Source organism: Anabrus simplex, chromosome 2 (assembly GCF_040414725.1).
Source record: "Anabrus simplex isolate iqAnaSimp1 chromosome 2, ASM4041472v1, whole genome shotgun sequence".
Classification (NCBI taxonomy): Eukaryota; Metazoa; Arthropoda; class Insecta; order Orthoptera; family Tettigoniidae; genus Anabrus; species Anabrus simplex.
In genome coordinates this window covers 1,201,367,863-1,201,391,758 of record NC_090266.1, presented here as the reverse complement: position 1 = coordinate 1,201,391,758, position 23,896 = coordinate 1,201,367,863, and the positions used below count along the sequence as shown (strand labels likewise).

The window sequence follows — 23,896 nt, the reverse complement described above, 5'->3', positions numbered from 1 at the left end:
AATTGTTGAGGAATGTGAAAATAGGTTTTTGCCTTTAAAGGTGGTAAGGAATGGTAAAGATCCACTATATTATAACAGAGAAGTAAAGAGACTAAGAACGAGGTGCAGGTTGGAAAGAAATAGAGTTAGAAATGGCTGTGGAAGTAAGGAGAAATTGAAGGAACTTACTAGGAAATTGAATCTAGCAAAGAAGTCAGCTAAGGGTAACATGATGGCAAGCATAATTGGTGGTCACACTAATTTTAGTGAAAAATGGAAGAGTATGTATAGGTACTTTAAGGCAGAAACAGGTTCCAAGAAGGACATTCCAGGAATCTTTAATGAACAAGGGGAGTGTTTATGCAAGGATCTTCAAAAGGCAGAAGTATTCAGTCAGCAGTATGTAAAGATTGTTGGTTACAAGGATAATGTCCAGATAGAGGAGGTGACTAATACTAAAGAAGTATTAAAATTTACCCATGACAGCAATGACATTTACAGTAAGATACAAAAGTTGAAAACCAGAAAGGCAGCTGGAATTGATAAGGTTTCGGGGGATATACTAAAGACAATGGGTTGGGATATAGTACCATATCTGAAGTACTTGTTTTATTATTGCTTGCATGAAGGAACTTTACCAAATGTATGGAGAGTTGATATAGTAGCTCCTGTATATAAAGGAAAGGGTGATAGACATAAAGCTGAAAATTACAGGCCAGTCAGTTTGACATGCATTGTATGTAAGCTTTGGGAAAGCATTCTTTCTGATTATATAAGACATGTTTCCAAAATTAATAGCTAGTTTGATAGAAGGCAGTTTGGGTTTAGGAAAGGTTATTCCACTGAAGCCCAACTTGCAGGATTCCAGCAAGATATAGCAGATATCCTGGATTCAGGAGGTCAATTGGTCTGTATCGCGATTGACCTGTCTAAGGCATTTGATAGGGTAGATCATGGGAGACTACTAGCAAAAATGAGTGCAATTGAACTTGACAGAAGAGTGACTGAATGGGTGGCTCTGTTTCTAGAAAATAAAACTCAGAGAATTAGGGCAGGTGAAGCTTTATCTGTTCCTGTAAAAATTAAGAGGGGAATTGCTCAAGGCAGTATTATTGGACCTTTATATTTTCTTATATACATCAATGATATGTGTAAAGAAGTGTAATCAGAGATAAGGCTTTTTGCAGATGATGTTATTCTGTACAGAGTAATAAATAAGTTACAAGATTGTGAGCAACTGCAAAATGACCTCGATAATGTTGTGAGATGGACAGTAGGCAATGGTATGATGATAAACGGGGATAAAAGTCAGGTTGTGAGTTTCACACATAGGAAAAGTCCTCTCAGTTTTAATTACTGCATTGATGGGGTGAAAGTTCCCTTTGGGGATCATTGTAAATACCTAGGTATTAATATAAGGAAAGATCTTCATTGGGGTAATCACATAAATATGATTGCAAATAAAGGGTACAGATCTCTGAACATGGTTATGAGAGTATTTAGGGGTTGTAGTAAGGATGTAAAGGAAAGAGCATATTTGTCTCTGGTGAGACCCCAACTAGAGTATGGTTCCAGTGTATGGGACCCTTACCAGGATTACTTGATTCAGGAACTGGAAAAAATCCAAAGAAAAGCAGCTCGATTTGTTCTGGGCGTTACAAAAATGTTGCAAAGTTTGGGCTGGGAAGACTTGGGAGAAAAGAGACGAGCCGCTCGACTAAGTGGTAAAGGAATTGTATTCATCAGTGGTATGTTCCGAGCTGTCAGTGGAGAGATGGCGTGGGAGGACATCAGTAGACGAATAACTTTGGATGGTGTCTGTAAAAGTAGGAAAGATCACAATATGAAGATAAAGTTGGAATTCAAGAGGACAAATTGGGCCAAATATTCGTTTATAGGAAGGGGAGTTAGGGATTGGAATAACTTACCAAGGGAGATGTTCAATAAATTTCCAATTTCCTTGCAATCATTTAAGAAAAGGCTAGGAAAACAACAGATAGGGAATCTGCCACCTGGGCGACTGTCCTAAATGCAGACATTGATAAATTCAAAATAACCAAATACCTGAAGAGAGACAATTAACGACTGTTGAACGGTACTTAGACGGAGTTGCTCTGCTATTGTACAAAGGTTTCCGGTATAATTTTGACATGTTCGATGAATTTCATACAGCATTCTTAGGTAAATTTTGGAATTCTGAGATTCAACAAAACTTGAGGTTAGAGCTGTATTCTCAGATGTATAACCCTGCAGGACCGCCTAAATTCTCTCAGTACTTCGAGGAACAATTGGTTAAGTTCAGAGAGTTGAAATCAGCTCCACGTCAACAGGAACTTTTTCAGGCGATCCAAAAGCAATTTCCACCTGACGTTCAGAGAGTATTAATCGCTGCTAAAGCTGAAACACCTATGCAGGCAGAGTTAATACTGCGTCAATTAGACAACACCCATCATCACCAATCAGTACCACGGGTAGCAAAGCATTCGGAACACCAGGTTAATGTGGTTAACCATAGCCAAGGAAATATGCCAGATAGGGAGGTTTCACAAGACACCCAGATATGAAAATAGTGGGCGACTATTCAAAACCAGACCAAACCAGGGGAGAAAAAATTGGGAACAGCCTAGGTACCGTCACGAAGAGTGGGATAGACGCCGTGAGCGGTGGAGAACGAATCAGGGTCGAAATCAGGAAAGTTCAGAGCAAAGACATGGATACCATCGTGGGAATGAACCAAATAGGGGATGGAATAATTATGATAATTCCAGATGTCCTGATCGTTGGCATGGATCTGAAGAGAAGAGAAGGGAAGGAGATCAGTACCTTCGAGAGCTCAGATCAGTTACAGAACGGGACAAATGGAAAGATAGCATTCAACGAAGGGAAGTAAATACTGACTGTGTACGAGCACAAGATTTGTCCCATACACGAGCTATACGAAAAATATACCATCAAGATAGGGATTTGAACCCTAACGCACCTCATTTCGATGGAAATTTGAATTCGTCGAATGAACGAAAAAACCCGCCAAATTTCCAGTAGTAGTTATGAGACAGAATTCCCACACACAGCCTGAATATGTTTCCCAGGACGGCTGGATAGTAACCCAAATTGATTCATAGATTATCCAACCGGATGAATTAGTAGAAGACCATCTCAGACAGGAGGTTAGGAAGATAGGAGAGCTACCCATTATTAATGTCAGGATCTGTAATTTTAAAGTGAGCTGTTTGTTGGATATTGGCGCCAAAGTTTCTTTAACGAATTGTCTACATGGAAAACCTTACCAGAAATTCCAGTAGCAAACCTCAAAATCAGAGGAGTTATTCCTGACAAGACTGCAATTTGTAAAACACAGACATTTATGGATTTGCAAATAGGAGATACAATATTTTCACATCCATTTGTTGTGATTTCGAAGCTGCATTATAATGTGATTCTTGGAGCAGACTTCATTTGTGACAGTAACAAAGTCATCGATTTAGGAAGACAAGAGGTGAAATTTAGAAAGGATAACGGACCAGAATTAGTAGCTCTAAACGACAAATCATTGTGCAGGCTGGGAGAAGAATGTGTGAGGAAGAAGTCCATTACGCTACAGTATCAAGGGAGATAGAAGAGGAGATGAGCCATGGAACGGAAGAAATTAGTCAGGAAGAGTGGGATGTTCTTGAGATTGAAATGCGAAAGGCTGTGGAAGACTTGATAGATCAGAAAGTATCAGAATGCCCAGGGACAGCTGAAGAAAGGATGAAATTGAAGGAAAACCCTAATAGCGAGGAAGGGACATTTTTCGTAATTGAGATAAATTCACTGGAGATGGACATGACACAGGACAACCAAGAAGCTGAGCCTATCAACCAGTATCTTAATGCCAGGAGATGGGCAACTGCAGAAGAGGGAAGAAATGTGAGAGTTATAGTTCAAAGGTCATATTTTCATCAGACGTCAAAATTAGAAATTTCACCATCTGGATTATATTAAAATGGAATTCCTTGTCTCTTCATGAAAGGAATTCATTGCATTGGGGGAAATATGAAACCATGACCTTTGTATCATAAGAAATCAGAGTCCTAAAGTTATTGCATGAGGCCCCACATGAGTTTGAGTGAGGAGCTTTAGCTACATTTTATCTCGCAGAGACAGCATGTGGCACTAACGGGGAGCAGTTCTCATTTTCATGCTAAGAAAAATGACGTCACTCACACATGTAAAGGGAGCATGGATACAGCGAAATTATTGGTTTAATAGAAATAAAGATTGATATAACTAACTGGAAGAAATAAAGAGGTCTTATACAAGTATTATGCAGAACAATGAACATCAGAATTTTATAATTATTTATTAAATGCTTTAGGAGAACCAAAGAAAAAGGTGAAGAGACAAGAATTTGTAGCTTTATAAGATCACAAGACCAATGAATAACTTGTTTTTTACAAGTGCTTTATGTTGCACTGACACAGATAGGTTTTATGACAATGATGGGGCAGGAAAGGGCTAGGAGTGGGAAGGCAGTGGCCATGGCCTTACTTAAGGTACAGCCCCAGCATTTGCCTGGTGTGAAAATGGGAAACCACGGAAAATCATCTTCAGAGCTGTCGACAGTGGGGTTCGAACCCACTATCTCCCGAATACTGGCGGCACTTAAGCAATGGCAGCTATCAAGCTCGGTCAACAACAGCATCAATTATCACTTCTGAAGCATATGAAGGGATTCACTGAGCACCTATGGTGATAAGCTATCGGCAGTGAACTTGTTTAAGGGACCTTCTTTGCATTGCATCCGTCTGGTACTGTTTAGGGAAACTATGCAAGTCATAAAGCAGAGTGGTTGCAACAATTAGGACACAAGAGAACATTCGGACAGCTTGAACTGGGGATGGAACAAGTTTCATTAAATGTTCGCACCTGTAAAAAATCTACATTATGTTCAGGGTTAGATGTTTTTGGACACTTTTTTCTACTACTGTACAGCCAAGCAGGTTTTTGGCACTTCTCTTAGGGCATTAGTCACTGGGTTTTCAGACAGGAATCAAACTTGCTCCTTTCTAACAAAAGTCTAGTATTTTAATAGGGTTAGATACATTACTTGAGTAGTAAGAGTTTGCAATAAGCTTTGTCATGTCTCTCTCGCTCTCTTTTTTTTTTTTTTTTTACGTCGCACTGACACAGATAGGTCTTATGGCGACGATGGGATAGGAAAGGGCTAGGAATGGGAAGGAAGCGGCCGTGGCCTTAATTAAGGTACAGCCCCAGCATTTGCCTGATGTGAAAATGGGAAACCACGGAAAACCATATTCAGGGCTGCCGACAGTGGGGTTCGAACCTACTATCTCCCGAATACTGGATACTGGCCGCACTTAAGCGACTGCAGCTATCGAGCTCGGTTGTCATGTCTCATGACTTGAAATATTCTTACTGCTGTGGTTGGTCATGGCTCACCTCTGAGTAAGTCAGACAAGGTCTTTACAAAATGTACTTTCTGTGAATTTAGCACGAATTTCTGTCACGCCCATAAATTAACAATATATATATATAATGAAATTACATTTTTTTCTGTTTTAGATATAAACAATAGCTGATACAAATTACTATGCTGAAAAGAATATCCCACAGAAACTGGCGATGTATTATTTTGTGTTCTGAACACAATGAATTGCATACCAATACATGAAAGATTCCAGCAACAGATGTCCATTAGACACTGAAACTTACATCTATAATGTGTATATTTATTCTATTCAAAGTTTGCATAGCTGGTATTTTTCATATGAGAGAGAGAAAAGGTAGGGGGGACTTTGTGTCCACCTTGTATATAAAGCCATTGGAGGGGTCATCTTGGGATAGCCTGTAACTGTCTTGGCCCATATATAAGAAGAGGATTTTTATGTTTACATCTTCATGTTATTTTTTATTTTGTAACTGGCTTCACGTCGCACCGACACAGACAGGTCTTATGGCAATGATGGAACAGGAGAGGGCTAGGAGCAGGAAGAAAGCGGTCGTGGTTTTAATTAAGGTACAGCTCCAGCATTTGCCTGGTGTGAAAATGGTAAACCAAAGAAAACCATCTTCAGGGTTGCCGAGAGACAGGTTTGAACCCACTATCTCCCGAATGCAAGCTCACAGCTGTGCACCCCTAACTGCATGACCAACTCGCTCAATTCTTTACGTTAAAATGTCCATGTAATATTGACAGCCCTTTTATGTGCGCAGCCTAAAATTCTATCCAGCTGAGCTGAAGGTCACCAATAAACCTATATTTTCCAGATTTTGATTCTTTTCTATTTGCATAAGATTGGTGACAATATATATAATGCAAATGCAATTACATTTTTTCCTGTTTTAGATACGGTATGAAAAACATGAATATACAATATAAACAGGCAGAATCAAATATAATGCATTCAAGAACTTTTGAGAATCAATATTCGCATTCAAAACCATATTCTCATGTACAACATAACCCTTAAAGGTCGAGTAGCCTTAATTTATGTGGTACATGACTAACAACTAAGCACTAAGATGGTTTGGGCACATAAAGTGAATGAGTGATGAAAGAATGCCAAAAAAGGTGATGGAAATGCAAATCCGAGGAAGGAGAGGCCGTGGACGACCACGATTGAGATGGAAGGATACAATCCAACGCAGTATTATAGAAAGAAACCTGGACTGTGACACAGTGTTGGAGGAGGAGTGGTGGAAAGACCGAAGAAAGTGGAGAGGAACCATATTTGCCCCTACCCGGCAAAAGCTGGATAAAGGGAAATGATGATGATGATGATAACTAAGAAACTATTACATATACCGGAGACCAAGTTACAAGGGAAGATAATGAAAAAGAAGGGATTTCCCCATCATGCTGGGTGTTTTTGTAACGGATGTGCTTTTTCTTTTAATTAGATTACAGAACTATTTTTGATCGATTGTTGCTTGGCTTGACATTATTTAATAGCATATTTTCTGAAAAGCTTGGCTGATCAGACTTGCTGACCTGAAAGAATTTTCCACAGGAAGGTGACCATGTTTCCCCAGTAAAACTGAATTTAAACTATAAAGATTTTTAATCATATAATTTATGTAGGAGAAGTTTCTGTACCCAGTTCTGTGGCCTAGGGGTAGCTTGCCTTCCACTCATCCAGAGGCTCCGGGTTTCATTTCTGGCCAGGTCAGGCATTTATACACAGATATGAGGGCTGGTTCAACGTCCACTAAGCCTACGTGATATCAACTGAGGAGCTATCTGAAATGGCCGTGAGGACTGGTCGCACAAACCATACGTCACCCCATAATCTGCAAGCCTTCAGGCTGAACAGCGGTTGCTTGGCAGGCTATGGCCCATCATCAAGACTGTAGAGCCATGGGATTTGATTTGGTTTGATTTTAAAGTTTTTGTAGGATTACAATTACAAATATTTCATTATTGCGATGTTTAGACAAACTATTGATGGTTTTAATTCGTTCCCAGATTTTCCTTGTTCCTGTATTGTAATTTTTCCCTGGGGTCCCTCCAAAAATGGAGAAACAAGGTTCCACTGTATATTAGAAAACACAAAATTCCTTGCAGGACCCCTCCTCTTAATCATTCCAGGATAAAATAATGCTTCACCTACTCCAATTCTCTGAGTTCTATTTTCCTAGAAATTTAGCCACCCATTCAACCACTCTTTTGTCTAGTCCAATAGCCCTCAGTTTCATCAGCAGTCTCCCATGATCTACCCTACCAAAAGCCTTGGATAAGGTCAATAGCGATACAATGAATTTCATCTCCTGAAGCTAAAATATCTGCTACATCTTGCTGGAATCCTGTAAGTTTAGCCTCACTGGAATAAAACCCGATCTGCTTACTATCAAACCAGTTAGTACACTGATTTTGCGAACGTATGTAATATTATAAGAAAGATTGCTTTTCCAAAACTTACATGCAACACGTCGTTCATTTTATCAGTTGATTCTACCTTTAGAATCACATCTGGGCTATTCAATGCCATATTCAACTTTGAATGACATTTTCTTAGAAAATAAACCTGTGATAGACTCAAGATGTTAAGAGGTTAAGTCAGAAAATTATATTAGGTTTGTTGTCTTTGGCCACATATTTATAACCATCTCTCCACTGATAGCTTGGAATGTACTGCTTAATCGAGCAACTCATTTCCTTACTCCCAAGCCTTCCCAGCCCAAAGTTTGCAACATTTTTGTAACACTATTCTTTTGCTGAAAATCACCAAGAACAAATCATGCTACCTTCATTTGGATCTTTTCCTGCCAATACTCGTACAATAAGGGGACGCCATATAAAGAGCATGTACTCATTATTATACTGATGGAAACATCCCCATGTGAACTTAGCTGTTTAACTAGCAAAGAACATTATACAGATAAGGCTGGGTTACTGATCTCTAATATGAATTATATGAATTTTCTCAGAAGTCTCCAGTTACTTCAAGGCACTTTTATTATTATCTGCAGCAACTGATTGTACAAGCTTATTTCCTTTCCAATAACTTACAAAACAATTAAAAATGAGGAAGACGTTTTAAGAGTCAGTTCAGAATGATAACAAACCTATCAGTACCTGACAACACTCGCCAATCGCTAGCTATTGCAAGTGTTGCAGAAATGTTTTGAAAAGTATCAAGTAATTCCCTTTTAATAATGTTATTTGCTTAACATCCCACCAACTACTTTAAAGGTTTTTGGAGACACCAAGGTGCCAGAATTTAGTCCCACAGGAGTTCTTTTACGTGCCAGTAAATCTACCAACACAAGGCTGATGTATTTGAGCACCTTTAAATACCACCGGACTGAGCCAGGATCGAACCTGCCAAGTTGGGTTCAGAAGGCCAGCGCCTCAACCATCTGAGCCACTTGCCTGGTTATGAAATTTTGTAATTGATAAGCCCACCATGTAACCTTTGTATGAACACTATGAAGTGGGGCCACCCTAGAATTTACCAGTGTAATTGAAAATGTAAATAGCAACATACTGCTTGACTGAGGCCAACCTCTGTATTTTTGGAGCTCAGACTCTATAATGTGTACCTGTTCAGAGCAACTATGCTCTTTCATAATATTGTACCTGTCAGGAGCAATGATGCTCTTTTATATGTAGGTTAATAACTGGGAGTTTCTCTCAATTAATCTTGTACCCAATTAAGGACTTCTAAGTCCAATGCATTGTTGAAGCTGATGAGCTCGTAGTTTAATGTGAATATCCCCAAGTAATATTTCAACTGTTTAGTCTTATATCATTAAATTACTCTCTCTGAATTTTAAGAAGGGAAAGAAATATAATTTCCAATTTTGTTAAACTAAACTGTTACCGGTACTCTCAGGGCTCGGTTTCATCAACGTGGGTTAAATATACTCTAACCCTGTGTTTGTTAACTTAGGGTTAATATTTTAACTCATTCTTATGAGTCATGCATTTCACCAACCTATTTCGGCAAGGGGTTAACTAACACCGTATTAACCCTCACCAGAAACAGCTGCCGTACCAATTAAGGAGGCAGTGACTAAAAATCAGAGATTATGAACATACTTCTTGCATGGTTCTTTTGTTTATTTCTTGCACGGTATTTCATTTTCTTCCTCAGTTTCGTGGTAGATATTATTCTTTCGTGATCGTGACAGAACTGATTGCAGTGATTGAAAAATGGAAGACGTTCAGAAGAGAAATAGGGGCACAAATTTTTCTGGTTTAGAAAAAACATTACTTATTGAATTACCCACCAAGTACCAAAGCATTATAGAATGCAAGAAGACTGACAGTGTAATATTAAAAGATAAGGAGAACACATGGGAAAAAATATCAGGGAAATTTAATAACATTGCCCACGTTACAGCCCATCTTGCAACTACATAACTAATTTTGAGATTAGAATTACCGATTACTTGACAAGAGACAGAAAAATAACCCTACTTTTCTCCGACCATTATATGAAATGACCCTGTGGTGAAAAACCTTAATGCAATCTATACCTTTAACCCTTTTGCTCCCAGACACTTTGGCAGGGTATGTGCAAGAAATCCCAGGCCCTTTTCTTGCTTTATTGTAGTGTTTTACTAAAATATGCATATTTCACTTATTTATTGTCCAAATTGTATAATTTTTTAATGTTTTCTTTGTAAATACATACTCTAAAAGATACTAAATGCAAAAAGTAAATAGTCATGCAAAAATTATATATAATTTTCCAAAATCTACTGACCAAATCAGAAAGTTTTTTATTTGTTTCACATTTCTTCAAAATAAAATAAAAAGCTGGCCTCCAACCATCCATATCACTTAAAAGAACATTTAAAAATGAACAAAACCACAAAATTTCAGAACTACAGAATTGCAGAACTACAAACAACACTGTTCACCTCCCTCCAACAATGTAGTCAGCTGGCGCACAAGGTCATTGCCTTCTAGATTTCGCTCCCTTCTTTCGACAATGAATACTACACTAAAGTTTGTTTAAGCGGTTGATATGAGTAGAGCATTTCTTCCCGGAGGTTGGGATTTTTTTGCACATACCGCCGATGCTGGATGCTGGGAGCAAAAGGGTTAATATAGGAGAGAAAGGCCTGTCTCAGTCAATTGTGTATTCTAACCTCCCACGAATTTCATTGGTAATTTTATTGACAACAGCTTTTTTACTGTTTACATCTCTTCAGAAATTGTTCCTCAGATAGATTTTGAAAATCGTTCCTTCTTATTATAGGTCTATTTCTGTTAGGAACACCATTTAACAAATCTAAATAAAGCAACCCTGCATCAAACGCACGATTTACAATGGCCATTTTGCTTTCAATCCAGGTGAAAGGAGGGGTTAACTTAACTCCAGCCTTAACCTAGAGTTAAAATTAACCCTTCTTGATGAAACGGAATGAACAGTCAAATTCAGAGTTAAAACTGTATAACTCGGGGTTAAAGTTTAACCCACGTTGATGAAAATGGCCCTAGGTGATCTTCTCCATTCACCCCACGCACTTCCTCACCTCTACGTTCCAAGATAAATCCCCTTATCAGATACCATTCACAAAATTGCATTTGAAGATAAGGATCGTCATCTTTAAGCGCATACAGTAATCGTGGGATATAAACTTTCCACTCAGCGGCTTTCAAAATTCACCATACACTTGTACTGTTAATCTGCACTTCCCATGCACATTGCATAGCAGACTTCTGTAGAGAAGTAGCAATCCTTTCCAACATGAGAGAGGACGAAGCAGGACTAGTAGCTGTAGGCGTTCTTGCCGATCTTCCTTTGTGAATATCACAAATCATTCCGTGCATCTCAAACTTATCAGTACTGCATTTAATAATTAGGCGTGTTGGAGATTCTGTTTCACACTCCCTCCTCCACCGACGTTGCACTTCAATGGCATTATCAAACCTGATAGATCACTTCAGAATGTATTTTCGCTGCTCGAACATCAAGCGTGCCTCAACCATTTTGTTTTCCTATTATCATGATGCAAGTACCAACATTTGTTGGGCAAGAGATCATACTACAACATACTGGTACTTCAAAACAATTGACAATGTCAATATCCCGATACACTCTGACAAGGAGTGTATACATTTTTCTGGTGGACTCTGTAGTTTTTATGTACTGTATGTCTATGCTGGAATTACGATTCAACCTGGAAACACTGGTTGACCATCTGAGCATCTTTGTCTCCATAACTCTTAGCCAATGATCTGGATCTTTTGTAGATGGCCAACACTCTGTACCATTGAGAGGACAAACAGCAGTATGATCTTCGATCTGCGGTGGCATTTTGTCCACCAATCATTGGTACACCTGTTTCTATTTGCCATTTCATTCTGACTGCATTCACCCCTCTCTAACAAAGTCAGTCATAGCCAGAACCATGGTTTCCTCAAAACGTATTTCGTGATCAAGAAGAGAGGAGTAGTGCTCCACCACTGCAGATTTTTCAGGTTGGAAACAACAAAAATGAGACACTTTTGTCAGCCTGGTATTAATGCTGTGCTTAGTAATAACGATATAAATCTTCTCACATGAACAGGGAATACAGTGCTGTACTGTAAATGCCTGTGCTGGAGAGATGGTCCTGAGGGGCTTTAGCTAAGTGTAACTGCTGGGTATGTTCCCTGTGGTTGATGTTGTGATGCTCTGAAGTCAGCTGAATCTGCAATCGCTGGGCAGTATGGAAGAAATACACTTACTTCCTGCCTCTCTTCCTGCTTCTCCTGAGTATGGAGAATAGACAGCATGCATGATTTCATTTTTACTGTATCCATTAGTTTGTAAAGCCAAGAAAAGATGCTTCACTTGACACTGATAATGATCTACTTAACCTAACCTCTTGGCTCCCTCAAACAAGATCCTCATAATGCCTGTCTCTGTTTAAAGTGAAGGTTTCTTTTATTCGTAGGAGTGTGATGGTTTCTGCTACACTGTACGGTCTAGAATGGGGCAGAGGGCCTCCTTACAAGCATGCTCAGGAATGGGAGTTCCCTTCCCACTTCCCCCTACATTGTGAACCAGACTTTTTGGTGGATACTGTTCAGATGGTGGAAAACTCAATCAGCCTTTCCTTCCATGTGGCCACAACATAAATGTGTCTCCAACATAGCAGAACTATCTAGTTAGCTTCTGTAATGTCATTTCCAATGTGGACATCTCAAACTTCTCCATGAAGAAATTGACCACAAATAGACTTACTGGGCTCCCCAAGCCCAAATAATCAGTTTATTCATAACATCTGCCTTCCTACTGGAAGTTTCTAGCCCATAAGCAATACCGGTAGCTGAAAAGTGCCATGATTTTGAGCAAGAAAATGCTAGCTGGATGAGAAATTGTAGCTTCAAGCAGCACATTGGTAAAGGAAGACACAATATGAAACTAGGTCATCATACCAGTGTTGTTAACATTTATCCCTTCTAACAGATTTACAAAATGTTCAGAGTTCCTGATGTCAGACTCTTGTGTGCCCACAGTGTTCCTGGAATAATGTAGTTAGGTGGAGCATCTCTTCTCGGCCTTACAAGCAAATGAATACAGTAAAACTCAGATCACGAAGGCTGTTGGGATGCCTCCACAACTCAAGGAGAAACACGAAGCAACATGGGAAAGAAAAGCACTCCTTCCAAACATTCCAATGATCACAAAACATCACCATCAAGACCATCTTAAGAATTTCAAGAAATACACCCACTAGTTATGTTTCAATTGTTAAAGGTGATAAAAGAGACGGGACACTGCAATTTTCGTCCAGCAGGAAATCATGAACACGCTCAAAACTGACACAAAGTTGTTGCATATAAACACCCTCTAATGCCACAGAACTCACTATCTTGAAATAAGAATGGACTGCACCACTCAACTTTGAGCATGGGAGGTGGGTGCTATATAGTTGGTCATCATAATTCAGAATTAACCATCATTCCAACAGCTACCTCCAAAACTTCACTATGCTACAGTTATAATTCTCTACAGATTCTCTAAAGATAATTATTAGGTTTATAAAAAGGCTAGGCTACCACTGAACAGACATTACATTTCGATGTATGTATATATATACACACTAGAGTCCCGTTAATCCGAAAGTCTGGTTAATCCGAACTGAAATTTTCTTTCTTTTTTTTTTTTTTTAAGTTGTCCTTATTGAAATGAAAGACCATATTATAGAATGAAGATTTACTTGTATTTTTAGTCATATTTTACTAGAATAACTTAATGTAAACATAATTACACATTATAAACCACCAATCACTGGGAGTTCATCGTTACAAAGTCCATTAGTTTCTTTTGCCGTGGTGATTGGAACCTACTCGAAGGTGCAGTGTTAAATCAGAATCTCATAAATATCACATCAATGGGCGTAGTAGCGGAGTGTTGCTCGACGTAGCGTACGGCAAGTTCTAGGCGGCCGTGGCAACTGAATATGAGACTAGTGTAACTCGTTACCGTATTTTAACAGTTTTAGGAGACAAGTTTTAACCTAGTTTTAGTCGTTTTCTCCTCTACGGGTTCTTAACTACCCTACTGTAATGTTACACAGTTTTTTATTAATGTAACTGTTGAATAATGGGCTTTTCAAATTACAGTATGTACTGTACTGTATTATAGAAACTATTTTCCTCAGACGGTTGAGGGGCTGGCCTTCTGTCCCCAACTTGGCAGGTTCGATCCTGGCTCAGTCTGGTGGTATTTGAAGGCGCTCAAATACGTCAGCCTCGTGTAAGTAGATTTACTGGCACGTAAAAGAACACCTGCGGGAGAAAATCCCGGCACCTAGGCGTCTCCGGAAACCGTAAGAGTAGTTAGTGGGACGTAAAGACAATAACATTATTATTAGAAAATATTTTCCGGTTAATCCGAAAATTTTGTAATCCGAACAGACTCCGGTCCCAATTTGGATTAACGAGACTCTACTGTATATACATATGTGTGTGTCTACTCATTAGTCCCATTTTCCTGATACAGGGTCAGGAATGAGGCGAGATGAAATTGTAGCTTTTTTTTTTTAATGGCCAGATGCCCTTCCTGTTGCCAACCTCAGTTGAGGAGCTAATGAAGATGAAATCAATGATTATGAATGAAACTGGGTAAGGAGGTGGAAGGAATTGGCCGTGGCCTATGAATAACAACTGTTCCGGCATTTGTCCAGAAGTGAAAATGGCAAACCCACAGGAAATCATTCTCAGGACAGCCGACGGTGGGGTTCGAACCAACTCGCCTGCCAGATGCAGAGGTTGGCTCCATAGCCGCAATGCATGAACACGTACGGCCACTCCACTCAGTAGACATTACATTTCAATAAACTAATATAATAATGAAAACTAAATGTTTGTATTATAAAACTGAAATTCAATCTACCAGTTCTTTCAGGTGAAATTTTTTTCATAAAGAGTACAAAAATATCACAACCTCCTGATCCAATTAAAAGAATGAGGAAGAAAAGAGGAAACCATCACATTTTCATTTGTAGCATCTGCTAATGAAATTTGTATCTCCTTCATAGCATGTTACTAGAGATAGAAAAGTAATTCCCTGAAGCACATCATATCAAAATCTATATCTAAATGTTATTAAACTAGATCATTGGTTGCTAATATGAAAAGCAAAATTAGATTTGAGGTGATGATAAATGACTAACCTGCTTTTTATGAGATCCAACCCAAGGAGTCGGAGCAAGTCGCAGAAAATCATCCGGTAAAGGGCCAAGCAATGGGGGTGCCCAACCTCTCACTGTTCTCAAAGGCAATTCAGTAGTTGTCATTTGGGGAGAAGGTGGTGGACTTCTGTAACAGGAAATAAGTAAAATCATTTCATTTATTCATTCAAATATTTTCAGCATTAGGCTAGAAGAATATGAAAGGAAAATATGATTATACAGCTGCAGGTTTTCACAGCCAATGTCATTCGACAAACTGAACTGTTTATTGGGACATTCTGAACGTGTCAAACATTCAGTTACAATGCGGTAGCCCTTGCCGAGACAAAATGACACTGGCTGGTGTGCGCCAGTACTTTTCAAGTATCAGAAGGCTAGGTGGTGATGCCACCAATGGCTTTCCTTTAGCAGTATGACCCAGAATGTTCAAACTTCTGTCGCCTGGCCATGAGTAACAGTCTCCAAACTCTGCTGACCTGTAGGTCCCCTTCTTTCCTGTTGAACAGCTGTCATGCTCATTAAATCCATAGCTTCCTGGTAGAGACAGGAATGATACAGAAGGGTTGTAGCCAGAACAAAGTTTTCCTCAAATTTCACCTTATGATCTAGCAGAGAGAGATGTCTGACACCACAGATTTTTCAGATTGGATGAGATGACAATTATGATTAGGTTTCTTCAGCCTGATTTTAATTCTGGTTAATGCTGCTGTTGGAAAAGAAGATATGGAGGAATCACACTCATATCTCTGGCAGCAAAAATATTTGAAAGGGTACTAAAAAAGAGAATGAGAAGAAAGGTAGGAGGATAAATGCAACAAGAACAATATGGCTTTCGAAACAGTAGATCAACACTAGACCCATCTTCAGTATGTGGCAGTTAATGGAAAAATATTGGGAATATGGAAGAGATATAGTTATGAAATCCCTTGATTTAGAAAAAGCTTACGATAGTTAACCCAGACCAAATGTACAGAAAGTAATACAACAGTGCAAGCAACATACAAAAAATGTTGCAGCAGTATCCAAACACATGTGGGGAGGACAGAGTAATTTTGGAATGAAACTGGACTACAATGCAAAAGTGTGTTGTCACCACTGTTATTCATAATGGTTATGGACTGTACAGATTCTGTACAGTGTTTATTCCATCTTTGTTCGCCCTCTCTTTCAGCTCTGAACTCTTTGTTAAGGTTAGTACGAGTGTTAAGATGAGTGCTCAAGGGACAAGATGGCTGAGTACAGCCGTTCAGCATGGCTTCAAGTTTAAGTTTATTGAATGTATCCAGTTTTACATATTCATGTTTGAAGGCATTACAGATGTTAGCATAATAAGTGTTGTGAATTATTTCTACCCTCAAAACTATGTATATATTCCATGATGTGAATCAGACTCTTAGCTTTACAACAACCACGTGACATGTTCACATTTAAGCATCGAATAACCCAACATTTTGGTCCTCCAGAGACGGATATATGTAATAGCTGTAAAAAAAATTTTATTATTATTTTTTTTTTTTTGCAAGTTGCCTTACGTCGCACCGGCACAGTTAGGTCTTATGGCGACGATGGAACAGGAACGGGCTAGAAGTGGGAAGGAAGCGGCCGTGGCCTTATTTAAGGTACAGCCCCAGCATTTGCCTGGTGTGAAAATGGGAAACCACGGAAAACCATCTTCAGGACTGCCGACAGTGGGGCTCGAACCCACTATCTTCCGAATACTGGATACTGGCCGCACTTAAGCGACTGCAGCTATTGAGCTCGGTATACCTGTGATTAAGAAAACTGTTAAGTGAAATGCAACGCTGCTATTAAGAAGGAACATAAGTGATGGTTCGGATAACTTGAGATATACGTGTGAAGTGACCAGGCCATTGTTTATGCAGCACATAAAGGTTAGCTCAGCACTGAACTATGGAGTCTAACGGATGTAACTTCCTCCCAGGTCAGTCAAACTTCATTATTACGCAACATGGATTAAAACTCAGCCAAGTCTTTGATTAACCTGTGAGTGGTTGCACGTGAGACTTTCTCTCACATTAAAATAAAATTTAATAAAATTTAAAATAAATATATCTTCTATAATTTTGCGGGGCATAAGAGTGAAACGAATTATCGAAATGAGACGTAAAGACTGCATTAGATAGATAGATACACTATGCGATCAAAAGTATCCGGACACCCCCAAAAACATGCATTTTTCATCTTAGGTGCATTGTGCTGCCACCTACTGCCAGGTACTCCATAGCAGCGACCTCAGTAGTCATTTGACATCGTGAGAGAGCAGAATGGTGCGCTCCGCGGAACTCACAGACTTCGAACGTGGTCAGGTGATTGGGTGTCACTTGTGTCAGAAGTCTGCACGTGAGATTTCCACACTCCTAAACATCCCTAGGTATAGTCTTCTCCGTGTAAGGACTACCCTAAGGGTGCAACCTTACCCTTTCTCCCCTGTAATATTAAGGTATTGATTGTCCGACTCGTTGGCTGAACGGTCAGCGTACTGGCCTTTGGTTCAGAGGGTCCCGGGTTCGATTCCCGGCTGAGTCGGGGATTTTAACCTTAATTGGTTAATTCCAATGGCACGGGGGCTGGGTGTATGTGTTGTCTTCATCATCATTTCATCCTCATCACAACGTGCAGGTCACCTACGGGTGTCAAATAGAAAGACCTGCACCTGGCGAGCCGAACCCGTCCTGGAATATCCCGGCACTAAAAGCCATACGACATTTCATTTTTCAAGGTATTGATTTATAGTTACTTTTCTTGCTGTTGGGTATTTTGCAGGTCCTTTTCAGTGTCGGTAACCATACAGTTTAGGGACCCTACTTTGCCGATACGACATCTTACATTTACCGTTAGTCTGGCACGTTGGCAACATTCAATCACTGTTCTAGCGTGAATTGCGTGTTACCACCGCATTGCTGTTAAAGTCACTAGTAATACATTTGCGAGAATATTTAAAGCATATTTTCTTTTTCTGTGGGATTGTAAATCTATTTGGCTAATACCAGGTAAGTAGAATTGTGGCACGTTCGGATAATGCATTTAATAAGATAGTTTGTGTGAAATGATGATCACATCATTTTATTAATTACCTTCCTATTTCGTCCCATTCTTATACGAACAGAATTCGATTGGGATGTCTGAGAACGAAGAAAAATCTGCAAGAACTCCTCCGAAAAGGAAAGCAACGTTATGTCCTTTACAAAAATCAATTCAGAGATTGCTACGAGGTATTGAAAAAGGAAGACGACGAGTTATCAATCGTAGTGATATGGACCTTATGACAAGAGTTTCACAATTAATTGGGGGTATGTGTTCATTTAAATTTTAATTTTGTTTCTATGGTAAGTTTCTGACAGCGAGAATCAGTTTAAATGGAAAATATTTCGTTATGAACCTAACCTAACCTAAACATGTCTTGTCTCAACGTCGATACGGTTTACAGACCCAGCCTTCATGTATTCTTATTGACTTATGGCATATGTGTATGTAATATATTTGCTCATGTGTATTATTACAATGTGGTTTCATTTCAGATTTCTAATCTGTTTACTAGGTAATATCTTCCACCTGGGCGACTGTCCTAAATGCAGATCAGTGATGATTGATTAATTCAAATCGACTGGCATAATGTAGGAAGTGGCATTTTAACTTACAGCTTCAATCTGCATTTAGGGCAGTGGCAGATTCCCTGTCTGTTGTTTCACTGCGTTCTATCAGTGGTTCTTGAATTTGACTTCACCACTGTTAAGGGGTCTGTTGGTTATGAAAAAGACCTGTAGTTATTCACATTAGGCCAACAATTAACTTTAGAGATGCACTTCATTTATAACTTCTCCAGTGTATGTTCATGTAATATTACTGGATATTGGTATCAGCAAATTACTTGTACTATAGGCCTATTTATTAGATTCATTCTGTATTGACAATCTCCACCTAAATCGGTGTATAACTGACTATTGCACACGTTCTAAGCTTCCTATTTCTTAGTGCTTGATATAGGTTTGGTATTCGTAGCAGTTACATTTCTTCTAAAGTTTTTTTTTTTTTTTTTGCTAGGGGCTTTACGTCGCACCGACACAGATAGGTCTTATGGCGACGATGGGATAGGAAAGGCCTAGGAGTTGGAAGGAAGCGGCCATGGCCTTAATTAAGGTACAGCCCCAGCATTTGCCTGGTGTGAAAATGGGAAACCACGGAAAACCATTTTCAGGGCTGCCGATAGTGGGATTCGAACCTACTATCTCCCGGATGCAAGCTCACAGCCGCACGCCTCTACGCGCACGGCCAACTCGCCCGGTCTTCTAAAGTATTAAACATTAGTGTTTATAGTAATATCATTAATACAAGTGATCATGGACTTCTAGTCTAGATATATTATATTGATGTTAAACCACTATCAATATACTAGATATACTAATACATGATAAATTTTAGCATAGAGTAGTGAAAGTAGCAATTCATTAACTTCATCATCAGGTGACTGTTGCAATGTAATTGCTTTCACTTAAAATCAGACATCTTTTTCAATCATTCAACAAAAGTAACCATTTTTGTCTGTTAATATTCTTGTAGAAGGTAGTTTCATATTTTTAGGGAAAAGAAGAAATAACTTCATGCTAAAACTCAAAATTCTTACAGGTGCTGATTTGATATTTGCCACAAATTTGAAAGGAAGTCAAGATTATCATGGTGCTCTGAACAGTGAGAAATCTCAGATGTGGGTGGAAACAAAATTAATCATAGGATTAAGAAATATAGGATCCTGTGTATTGTTATGGATAATGTAGCATATCACTGTAAGCTTGTGGAGCATCAACCGACAATGAAATGGAGGAAGGATCAATTAGTGGTAATTATAATAGATTGAATATTTTCTACTACTGAATTATATTTATAATGTTGTTACAGAATTTTATTTTTATTTTCCCTTTAATTTATAGTCATGGAGAGGCAGGATTGGGGTGGCTCCACCACAAAACTCAACAAAAGATGAGCTACAAAAGATGAGCTACAAAAGATGTGTCATATAAATCAGAGTCACTTAAAGAGGTACAGTAGCATCTAAGCATAACTTTAGGTAGGCTAATGTTGTTTACTTTCATGTATGCATAACAATATTTCTCTTTTTTTTTAACCAGGTATATTGTTGATGAGATTCTGCACAATGAAGGCCATGCTATGAATAAGAGGAGGAAGAAGAAGAAGAAGGCTGAGAAGTTAGCTGTACCGTTGTAAGAGCTATTCCATGAGATTAAGGGTTTTCCAACTCTGCTGGGAAATAATACATTTCTAATTGCCCTGTCCTTTCAGATATAACAGCGTTACATTTGAAAATTGTAGGAAAAGAGAACACGATATATTTAAACTTTGAGAGACACTGAATATACTAGGTATCTGGTCCTGTCTATGTGCTCGGATCAAAATTTATCATGTTATTATGCATGCGTCTAGTTTTTTTGTACAAGTTACTCGCACCGACACAGATAGGTCTTATGGTGACGATGGGGCAGGAAGAGGCTAGGAGTGGGAAGGAAGTGGCTGTGCCTTAATTAAGGTACAGCCCCAGCATTTTCCTGGTCTGAAAATGGGAAACCACGGAAAGCCACTTTCAGGGCTGCCGACATTGGGGTTCGAACCCACTATCTAGCAAATAGTGGATACTGACTGCACTTAAGCAACTGCAGCTATCGAGCTCGGTGCATCTAGAATGGTGGTGCTTGGATTGCCCGATAGATAAATTTACAACTTCACAGTCAATACCGCGTAACTAACTCGTTCCTTACCAACCTCAGTGCTCTTCTCGAATCGAATCTGCATTTAGGGCAGTCGCCCAGGTGGCAGATTCCCTATCTATAGTCCAATTGCACTCAATTTTGCCAGTAGTCTCCCATGATCCACCCTATCAAATGCTTTAGGCAGGTCAGTCGCAATACAGTCCATTTGACCTCCTGAATCCAAGATATCTGCTATATCTTGCTGGAATCCTACAAGTTGAGCTTCAGTGGAATAATCTTTCCTAAACCCGAAGTGCCTTCTATCGAACCAGTTACTGATTTTGCAAACATGTCTAATATAATCAGAAAGAATGCCTTCCCAAAGCTTACATGCAACACATGTCAAACTTACTGGCCTGTAATTTTCAGCTTTACCTTTATACACAGGGGCTACTATAACAACTCTCCATTCATTTGGTATAGCTCCTTCATGCAAACAATGTTCTAATAAGTACTTCAGATATGGTACTATACCCCAACCTCTTGTCTTTAGTATATCTCCCAAAACCTTATCAATTCCAGCTGCTTTTCTAGTTTTCAACTTTTGTATCTTACTGTAAATGTCATTGTTATCATATGTAAATTTTAATACTTCTTTAGTATTAGTCACCTCCTCTACACCAATAGAGTCTAGTCAAAAAAACACCATTATAAAAATATACAGCATCCATAACACATTTTACATGTATAAAAATACACTGTGGTGTTAAATTGAGATCTGTCGTTAATGGACTATACTTGAAAAATCTTAATATTGTATGTAGTAACACATGAAGTATAGGTTAGTGTTTGTTAAAATACAATACAATTATCAATCAATTACCTGAAAACAAGTCATAAAAAATATGTTCAGCACTTTTTCTGAAGGCTGTGGTTCCTATCAGATTGGACTAATTTCGAGGGGGAACATTTCTTCAAAGTTTTTCAAGCTGAATGTTGGGCTTGGTTTCATAAAGACATTAAAAATGACGGAGTATCATCGTTATTCTAGCATCAGCCTGGTCAGCCTGTGTGCCACCTAACTACATGGTGAAAGAAAGATGTACCATGTGTGTTTATCATGATTTAATGCTATTCTGAAAGGTATAAATTTAATCTGATTCCTTCCAGATAATCCACTGAATGTTCCTATCATCTGCATGAACCATGACTTGCCGATACATTTCAAGCAATATCTGCAGTGAAGGCAAAGGTATGCATTCTAAAACTTAGAATAACAGAGTAAAGATCCTCTTGTATTGTCGTTCCAACCATTACTATATCATTCAATGAAATATTGTTAGATATTTTAGCAGATGTAACAAATACAACCCTCATTTTTGTAGGTGAGCTACTAAGCTTAAAAACTGGATGATGGGGGTAGATAACAGCTTCCACCTTCATTCCCTGACCTTAACCATTTGCCCCATGGCCTCTTACTCATGAAGAAAGTTAGTACTCGTGCTTAAGTGAGGGCTGCCTACTGAAACACAGTTCTAGTTGAGTTAGTCTTGACATGGCATGATTGAAGGAGTTTCCCAGAACCTCAGGTTTCTGCTTGAGGGGTAAGCAAACAAAACATCTACCTGTAGAATCCCTAGTGGTATTCTCTGTAAAGTGCCTTTCTGTGGCTCTCTCTTCTCTTGTCATGTACCGAGCTCGATAACTGCAGTCGCTTAAGTGCGGCCAGTATCCAGTATTCGGAAGATAGTGGGTTCGAGCCCCACCGTCGGCAGCCCTGAAGATGGTTTTCCATGGTTTCCCATTTTCACACCAGGCAAATGCTGGGGCTGTACCTTAAAGAAGGCCACGGCCGCCTCCTTCCCACTTCTAGCCCTTTCCTGTCCCATCGTCGCCATAAGAGCTATCTGTGTCGGTGCGACGTAAAGCAACTTGCAAAAAAAGAATCTCTTGTCACGACTGGGGATGTAAGCTCTTCTATTTCCCAGAACTGCTGTAGCTGGGTGTCTAACATGTCCTGTGACTTCAAGAAACATGCGATTAGAGTAAGACATTTTTCTTCCCTCTGGTGGTAGTGTCCAGCAATAATCCATCCTAGTTCAGTGTCCGTAAGAATAGGATAATCTGGTGGTTTAGTTCTGCAACCAAGTTTCAATAATGAAAATAAATGTTCTGCGCCTATTAATAACTCAGTGTCACCTGGCTGGAAGAACTTGGGGTCAGCAAGCTTCAAGTCAGTGAGCAAGTTCCAGTGCTCAATCTGAATATAGAGCTAATCACTCTACCCCACCAAGTGCCAAAATTATGGATAGTGGAAGCCTTTACCTTTCACCCTTCCAATGGCCTTCATGGCTTGTACGGAGATGACTTTACTTACTCCATGGCTCTACGGTCCTTTGAAGACCTTGGCCTCCTTGACCACAGCTCTCCAGTCGTCCTAATCTTCAGCATGCCTACGCCACCTCCTGACTCCAACGGTCCTCAGATCAGTCTCCACATCCTCCAGCCATCTCATCCGGAACCAACCTCTCCTTCTGCCCCCTGGGTGCCCTGTCATTGCCTTCCATGGAAGTCTTCCCTCCTCCATCCGTTGCACATGCCCCAGCCATCCAGTTTATTCTCATTTTGACTGAGGTCACCAAGTCCAGCTCCTTATACAATAATCTTATTTTTAATTTGTTCTGATTCTCCATAAATCTCCCTCCTTCACCAATCCAAATATCTTCCTCACTACTTTACTTTCCCACACATTTAATCTTCTCTCTGTGGCCTCAGTCAATATCCATGCCTCACTCCCATACAAAAGTACTGGTTTAATTATTGTTTTGTAGAGAGACAGTTTTAAAAATTTTATGTCTCAGAAGAGGGTACAGTGCTCTGTAGGATCTGTTGGCAGCCTTAATACGATTTACAATATCTGTCTCAACTTTATTTCCTGATGTTATTACTGAGCCTAGATATACTGCTTCAAAGGTGTAATCATCCACTTGGAGATTTTTGGTGTTCCTTCCACTTCTCTTCGTTACCATATAGGCTATTTAGATTTAGCCTCACTT

At 39.3% G+C, this 23,896-nt stretch overlaps 1 protein-coding gene across 5 annotated transcripts in view; it reads right to left on the bottom strand.

Annotated features, from left to right (window-relative positions):
* The window catches only part of LOC136864796 (CUE domain-containing protein 1), a 304,781-nt gene that overhangs the window by 126,040 nt on the left and 154,845 nt on the right, over window positions 1-23,896 (bottom strand). For all 5 annotated transcript variants that reach the window (XM_067142199.2, XM_067142195.2, XM_067142197.2 and 2 more), the window contains exon 4: window positions 15,103-15,247. In XM_067142199.2, coding sequence (XP_066998300.1) covers window positions 15,103-15,247 — 145 coding nt within the window. The remainder of the gene's footprint in view (window positions 1-15,102; window positions 15,248-23,896) is intronic.